This window comes from Hyaloscypha bicolor, assembly GCF_002865645.1.
Source record: "Hyaloscypha bicolor E unplaced genomic scaffold K444scaffold_165, whole genome shotgun sequence".
In the NCBI taxonomy this organism is placed as follows: domain Eukaryota; kingdom Fungi; phylum Ascomycota; class Leotiomycetes; order Helotiales; family Hyaloscyphaceae; genus Hyaloscypha; species Hyaloscypha bicolor.
Window position 1 is genome coordinate 1,261,694 of NW_020194667.1, and position 7,387 is coordinate 1,269,080.

The 7,387-nt window shown below is 37.6% G+C and overlaps 2 protein-coding genes across 2 annotated transcripts; both read left to right on the forward strand.

Annotated features, from left to right (window-relative positions):
- Nucleotides 1-1,072: 1,072 nt before the first annotated feature.
- On the forward strand, nucleotides 1,073-1,456 carry K444DRAFT_619618 (uncharacterized protein; the record flags this gene model as incomplete). The annotated part of the gene is made up of 1 exon (XM_024881548.1): nucleotides 1,073-1,456. A coding segment is annotated over one exon (170 nt), but the record flags the coding sequence as incomplete, so codon positions are not given.
- A 2,256-nt stretch (nucleotides 1,457-3,712) lies between these two features.
- K444DRAFT_704456 (uncharacterized protein) lies at nucleotides 3,713-4,822 on the forward strand. Its single transcript, XM_024888085.1, has 5 exons — nucleotides 3,713-3,785; nucleotides 3,908-4,066; nucleotides 4,114-4,490; nucleotides 4,544-4,675; nucleotides 4,737-4,822. Exons 1-3 carry the CDS (start codon nucleotides 3,777-3,779, stop codon nucleotides 4,453-4,455), a joined length of 510 nt encoding a protein of 169 aa, XP_024729834.1. The 5' UTR covers nucleotides 3,713-3,776; the 3' UTR covers nucleotides 4,456-4,490; nucleotides 4,544-4,675; nucleotides 4,737-4,822.
- The last annotated feature ends 2,565 nt before the right edge of the window (nucleotides 4,823-7,387 follow it).

Consider the following 7,387-nt stretch of genomic DNA (forward strand, 5'->3'; position numbering starts at 1 on the left):
AGTTTGGATGTCGCAGACCAGCGTTCAAAACACTGTGCCTGTGACGATGTGCAAATAGGTTGCCCGCTCTATGGTTGGAGATTCATCGGGAGCTCTGGGGAGCGAGTTGAAGTTCGAAGGAGTTGTTCGCAGTTGGGGGCGATTTGGGAATGTCGTTGATCGAAAATCTTGACAAAAGTTTTGTGTGGTCGCCTGCCTTCGCGTCATAAGCAAAAATTTATGGCGGGGAAGGGAACACGCATTGTTTGACGGCCTCACCTTTGCGAAACGGGATCTGATGGAGGCTCTAGACGGTAGACTAGAAGCAATTGCAGATCTGGTAAAGCAACGTCCACAGACAATGGCGTCAAAATTGATGAGAGAAGGTTGTTTGACCTGAGGGATTTTCCACGACGTATTTTGCGCCTGGCGCTTCTGCTGTCACCAAATTTCTGCCCCACCGTCAAGCGAAACGCGGGCACTCCCTCCCCCTCCCCTGAAGTTCTGAACTATCTCAGCCGTCTGTTCAACGTCTCATGGTCAGCACGACAGATCCGTAAGCAACGCAAAGTGGAAGGACTGCACATACCTCCCGTCAAGAACGGCGGCGTGTGATTGAGTACTGCTTGTGCAACGATACTCTGGGCAGAGAGTCCATCACGCCGGCGTAGGCGGAGAGTGCAGCAGGCGGCAGCAGCAGCAACAAACAGCACAAAGCAAACTTCCTCGATCAACATCTCCCCAACCTTGTCTTGCAAGTGTGCCCAAAATATCGGCTATATTAACCCTAAATCTGACTGCTGAAGTCAACAGGTCAGAAACGAGTCTTGTTCTTGCTTCCCTATGCAGCTAGGCGCAGAACAAAACGAATGTATGAAGTCTCGGTTGCATGTGGCTCGTCAATGCGTCACACTTGTTCTCCTTATCATAAGGCTGGATTTCATGACCACCAGGCCGAGTATCACCCTTTTCTACCCTCCTGCTTACTTATCTTTTAAATATATGCACGACTACTCGATTTCCCGCTTAAATGCACGCCCCACCCAAATGCACGCCTCCCAAAAAAATCACCCCCTCTCTTTAAACACCCATAAAATGGTCAACGAAGAAGATATGCGGAAGGTTCTGGCCGAAATCGAAAGCTCTGAAGCTCCTAATTACGCTACAATAGCCAGAAAGTATAGATTAACGCGATCTACGCTCTCTCGGCGCGCCAGAGGGCTAACCATCTCGCGAGCGGAATTCCAGTCCCAGATCCGCTAATACCTTACTAATGCCCAAGAACGTATTCTAATTAATTAAATTAATCGTCTTACCGAGCATAGGATTCCTCTAACTAGTTAAATGGTCAAGAACTTTACAGAGGAAATAATTGGATATATTATAGGAAAGAACTAGATCTTTTAATTTTGCCGGCGGTACTAAAGCAAGCTAAAAAGCTTATATTTACGTAATATTAAAAATTAATATATTAAGGGCAAATATAGCCCTATTTATAAACTATTCTTTAACTTAATTAAATTCCCTTTTATATTTCTTTCTTATATTTTACGAGAATTACTTACTAATATATATTCTATTCTAGTTATTCTAGGTAATTAAATATAATTATATTATTACTAATAATATATATAAATAGAATAAAAAGGGATTTTTAATTAGGGTAATATAAATAATAAAGAGAATTATATCTAAGGAAATATATAAATTAGGGAAAATTATATAAGTTATTTATAACGGAAATTAAGAGTTTATTATTTACTTAATATATATTTCTATAATTAGTAAAAGAGTTCCTATAACTTTATTATATACCCGCGGATTATTTAATTTATAAAATACCTGGATATAAGATTTATAAAAATAAAATGACTTTTTTTTTAGTATATTAAATAATAAATAAAGTAGTAATATATAAGGGCTTTAATAACTTACTAAAGTCTTTAATTTAGCTATATAACTCTTTTTTCTTTATATAAAGCGTTTTTTAATTATTAATAATTATTTAAGTTATATTAATATAGTATTTATTAATAAATACTAGAACTTTTATATTATTTTTCTCGTTTTATTTCCTTATTTAATATATTAACTTTAATTTCTTAATATGGTTCTTTTTGGCCTTTTATTACTTATATACTCAAAAGAACTAAATAAATAATAAGCCTAGAGCCTTGGATATATATTAATAAAAAAGAAATAATTCCTAAAGCTATTTCGTCTTATTTAGAATAGTACTTTTATAATAGAGAATATCTAGAAGATATTTATAAAGCCTAATATTTAGCTATATAATCCTATACTTATTCTCAAGGTTATTACTTATTTAATTACTTTTCTAATAGCTATTTAACCTGCTCTTTTATTAATTTAATAATTAAAGACTCTATAATTTGCAAAATTAATTTAATACTTCCAAGCTAATTTTCGCAAAAATCTGTCCCAAGTAAAACATGAAAAGTTTTTTAGAGTTAATAAAGAGCTTGCTATATAAGTCGTACTTAATAGATATATAAAGAAAGAATTAATTAAGGTATTAAAGAATAAAAAAAAGCAAATCTCGTAAAAAGTAGCTAAATATCTTGAGAGAGAAATATATAAAGCCTATACTTTTCTTAGTAGAGAATATTTAATAAGTATAAGAGCTTTTTACTAAAAAAGAAGCTTTTATAAAGTTAGAACGAGAATGAATTAATACTAAAAAGGCTACTTAAGCTCTTAAAAAGTAAAAAGAGAATACTAAGAAGGCAGTGAATACTTTATAGGCGGCTATAAGGGCAGGAAATATTAATAAAGTAAGAATTAAGGAGAAGGCTTAATTATAAGCTTAAAAAAAGAAGAAAGCTAGGGAAAAGAAGGTTTCAGAGGCTCTTCTAGTAAGAACTAAGACTGCTGCGAAATCTAGAAAGGTACTAGTTATTAAAAAGAAGATTATTTCCTTTGTTAGTAGTAATATTAATAAGGGGGGGGGGCCAGAAATACCGGTAAAACAGAGCTCCCGGGGGTATATAATAAAACCACGGGTAATTTTTGAGAAGGGATCTAATTAATTTGGGATATTATTTATTAGCTATTAACCTATCTCTATTTTTGATTTCAGGCTAATTGGTCTTGTGGTTAATTAATAATTTAATTTAGAAGTAGGAGAGAGCAAGGAAAAAATTTGGTATAGTACGCGTGCATTTAAGCGGGATATCGAGTAATGTTTCGATGTTCAGATCTGACATTCTGGAACATCCCGTTTGGGGCATGGCTTCAGCCACAGGGTTCGTCCCCCCCGTACCCAACGCCTTGACTCTGAGAATGGCACGGATCGGTTAGCATTCATCCTCATTGGTTCATTGTATACGAATCGTACAACGTACTATGTACAAGAACTTCGTATCTAGGGAAAATAATGGAGCGAGACAGCCACAGACAAGGGATGAAAGCCAATAAAAACCTGTTTGTCCGGTTTCTGGTCTGTGCCAGCCTTGGAACGCCCTGGTCTCGATACATTATTTGCCCTAGACACGTCGTAAGCCTAGAAGAACCTTTTTTTGTTCTTAAGCCTTCCATGTACAGAGTTAAATTAAGAAAGAAACGTGGGTCCAAGGATACTACCCTTCCCCAAATTGTCCAAGACCTCTGTCACCAAACAAGTCGTTGCTAGATCTGGATTTCCAATTGATCATGGCCTAGTTGGATCAACGTGGTTCTTAAACCAGTTCACAACAATAAGCCACAGGGAGCTTACTATCCACCTCAAAGCCTCTGCCTCCTTTACCTAATTGTCGCACGCAAGAACTTCGCTGATAATGTCTCTTGTAAGATTCAACCGCGTCGCATTGGTCCTCTGATACCGAGTGGATGACGGGTCTTTTATTCTAGAACCAGCAATTTCACTTCATCCTTCACTTGGCCGAGCGGCGTTGATGAAAATAAATAGGACACTGCCTATGCCGCAGAAACGCGAGTCCCGGGAATCTTTCTCGGACTCATCCTCCCAGCTAGCTTAGCTGCACCTTTTGTCCTAGGACGACTCTCCACACGAGCAATCATCACGAGAAACTGGGGAACAGACGACACTGTCATCTGCATATCATGGGTAAGCCAGGCGTATCCATCTTAGACGTCAGCTTAGCTTGACATCAGATACTCAGCATCGCTGGTGTAATCCTCGGCAGTCTCCTCACAAAGTACGGCTTCGGGCATCACACCATGTTTTTCAAAGTCTCGTGGATAGCACCCACGGGAAAGCTCACTTTCTTAGGAGGCATCCTATTCCAGACTGTAGTTTGCTTCACCAAACTCGGGATGTGCCTGTCATATCTTCGGATCTTTGAGGACCGTCGCAGCCGCGTACTTCTGCTCTCGATCATGGCATTCTTGGTTGCGTCTGGTATTACCACTGTATGTATGATCGTGTTCAGATGCAGTCCGGTTTCAGCTCAGTGGATGCCACAGCTTGGGAGTTGTATGCAACATAGCTGCTGATATCATGCTGATGGCTTTTGCTATCCCGCGAGTTCGTACGTCCAAGCAATCTTCCCGGTTAGTCCAAAACATATTGACAACGCTGCAGTTGCTCTACAACTGCCTTTGAAACCAAAGGTCATTCTTCTGGTAGTTGCTAGTCTTGGGGTGCTGGTAATTGCTGCTTCTATCGCTCGATGTGAGAGCTATATCACAATTCAGGCGAACCCTGACCCTACGTGTAAGCTTTTCCTTCATGGCCCCTATATGTCAGTGTGCTAATCTCATTCGTCTATGCTTAGGGAATGGAATCGATGGCTCAACCTGGGGCGTCGTCGAAATGCAAACGGGTCTCTTCTGCGCCTGTGCGCCTTGCATTCGACCCTTGATTCGCAGAATAGCCCCAAGGCTCCTATCATCTTCGCCTGAGACCACAGCCGGGGACTTTAGTACCTCACGGTCGAACGACATACCCGGTACACGCTCTTCAAGACCACGTTTCCCTTCTCACTATGGAGACTTCGAATTGCAAACCGAGCCACATGTGGGGTTACCTGAGAAGAGACCGACATCACAGGGTATTTGGGACGGAACTGGGGAGTCTAGAATCTCTACACATATTGAGACCAACAATGATGGGAAGGTGGAGGTTATTTCAGGGAGCAGTACAAGCATTGATGGAATTCTCAAGACGGTGACAATTACAGGTTCAGAGACATTGGCTGATGATAGGAATAGCATTAAGAAGTTTGAGCATGTATAATACTAGATTTGGACGTTTAGGTTGAGTAGCATAAGGTATCCTTATCTAGATCAAAGCTAACTCGTTAATAACCTCGTCCCCGCATCCTGATTGTGATGAGGATATCAGTGAGTTACGGATCGATGAACGCTTTTTAATTCTGCAGTTGGTCCCGCTGAGATCTTGTCCCTGAGCTTGAGGGAAGTTTGTGGGGGGGGGGGAGGGGATGTTAAGCGAGTTTCTTGATGGTATTGGAGGTTGAGAATGGATGGGGTGCTAAGGAAAGCAATGGAATGGATCTAGAGAATGGGGCGGGGGCAGTGTGTCGAATAAAATGATTAATTGTTGTTATTGGCTGGCGATCAAATAAAATTAAGTCAGAAATCTAATGATTAAATTATGATTAATTGTTTAATATGTAAGCTTATTGTGACCAGTGTATCAAAAAAATAATTAAGGTAATTAATTATATTTAATTAAATCAAGTAAATAATTAAATATAATTAATTATTTCTAATTATCACGTGAAACCCATATAAAAGTTATATAAGTAATAATTTCTCTTCTTTTTCTTTAAATAATATATGACTAAAGCATAAAGAAAGTAAAAATTAATTGATTTCCAAAGAAGAGAGAAGAAGAGCAAGGTAATATATATGTGAATTATTTGCTCTATATATCACATGACCGCACCCACGTGACTAGAGAAGTCAAACCCCCTACTATAGTACTTATTTATAAAGATAAGTAAAGCGAGTAAAGGCGGGATACTAGCTATTAAGCCTATAATAGTAAGGCGATATCTAAATTAGGGTAAAATACGCTTTACTTTTGTGCCATAATGCTTATATTATCTTTGTAGTCACGTGTAATAACACGTGACCCAGTAATTAATTATAATTTGATTACTATGATTCTGACTTAATTTAATTTGATTACCGGCCAATAATTATAATTATTTAAATTATTTAACACACTGATTGTGACGGCTGGTGTTATATTATTGGTTTTAGCTAACGAGCCTAATCGCGTAAGTCTGTGTTTTCCAGGCTATTAGGCACACTTCACATCAATCAATTCACGACCATATTATATTTAATTAGGAGTTAACCACCCGTGAAACCCAATATTCCTGCTTTAAAATCAACTTATTTATCCAATCTTATAGTATCCTATTCTATCCCTCTAGCACTATTGCTTTCATCTTAGCGACCGTGGCAGGGGAGCATCATGCTCAAAACACGATAAATCGTAGTTTTACCGAGCTCATAGCGCTCTATTAGCCTGCAGTTGATTTCTCTCTAAAGCTATAAAGCTCCCATATCGCCTCCTTGTGTTTCGTAGCAATATTAAGCCTGAAGCGTGGTTAAATACAAGTGGTGGGGAGGGGTAGTAGGCATATTAGTGGGGTTGAATTTAGGAGGTGCTCTCGCTAAACTAGCCTGAAAAACACAGACTTATGCGATTAGGCTCGTAAGGTTTCAGGCTAAGCTTCAGGCGCTCGGTGTTTCAGTGGTTTTGGCCTTACTCACTTATTCACTACCACATGTCACTTCTCTCCTTCTCCTCCTTCTCCTCCTTAGCTTTAAATTCTAAAAGACAAGACCTAGAGATCTTTGTACCTTATTTTAATACTCTAGCTTTGCTATTATATTTATTAAAGAAATAAAGAAATAAGAAATGTTATAAGTTTTAAAATTAAGCTTAAATAAAGTTTTATATAATTAAGAAGGAAAAAAGCTTAAAAGTAGAAATAATTATATAAGAGAAATATACTTAAAAAGAATATATAAATTATTAAAAATTAAAAAATAAAATAATTATAATAGCGGAGCTAAAGAAATAAAATAAGGTATAAAGATTTTTAAGGTTTTGTTTTTTTAGAATCTAAAGCTAAGGAGAGAAGTAAAGTGAGAAATAGTAATAGATAAATAAGTAAGGCCAAAACCACTAAAATACTATAATGTATATTGGATAGGCTTACCCATATGCTAACTGAGTTAAAAAGACTATAGTATTTACTCCAGGAGTAAATATGCCTATCACGCTTTATAAGGCTTATAACATGTCACAAATACCGAGTGCTTAAAGCTTGGCCTGTAATAATCATGTAATACCAGCCGTTAGAAGAGTATATAAGAATTAAAAAGAAAGAGTATAAGGTTAAAAGAAGAGCCTTTAAGTTACTTTTCAAATAAAAGAAATAAGTTT

Bases quoted from the DNA above. Each gene is read 5' to 3' on its own strand.
- K444DRAFT_704456 (XM_024888085.1), top strand. The intron at 4,067-4,113 runs GTAAGCCAGGCG...GCTTGACATCAG, and splicing joins CTGTCATCTGCATATCATGG to ATACTCAGCATCGCTGGTGT.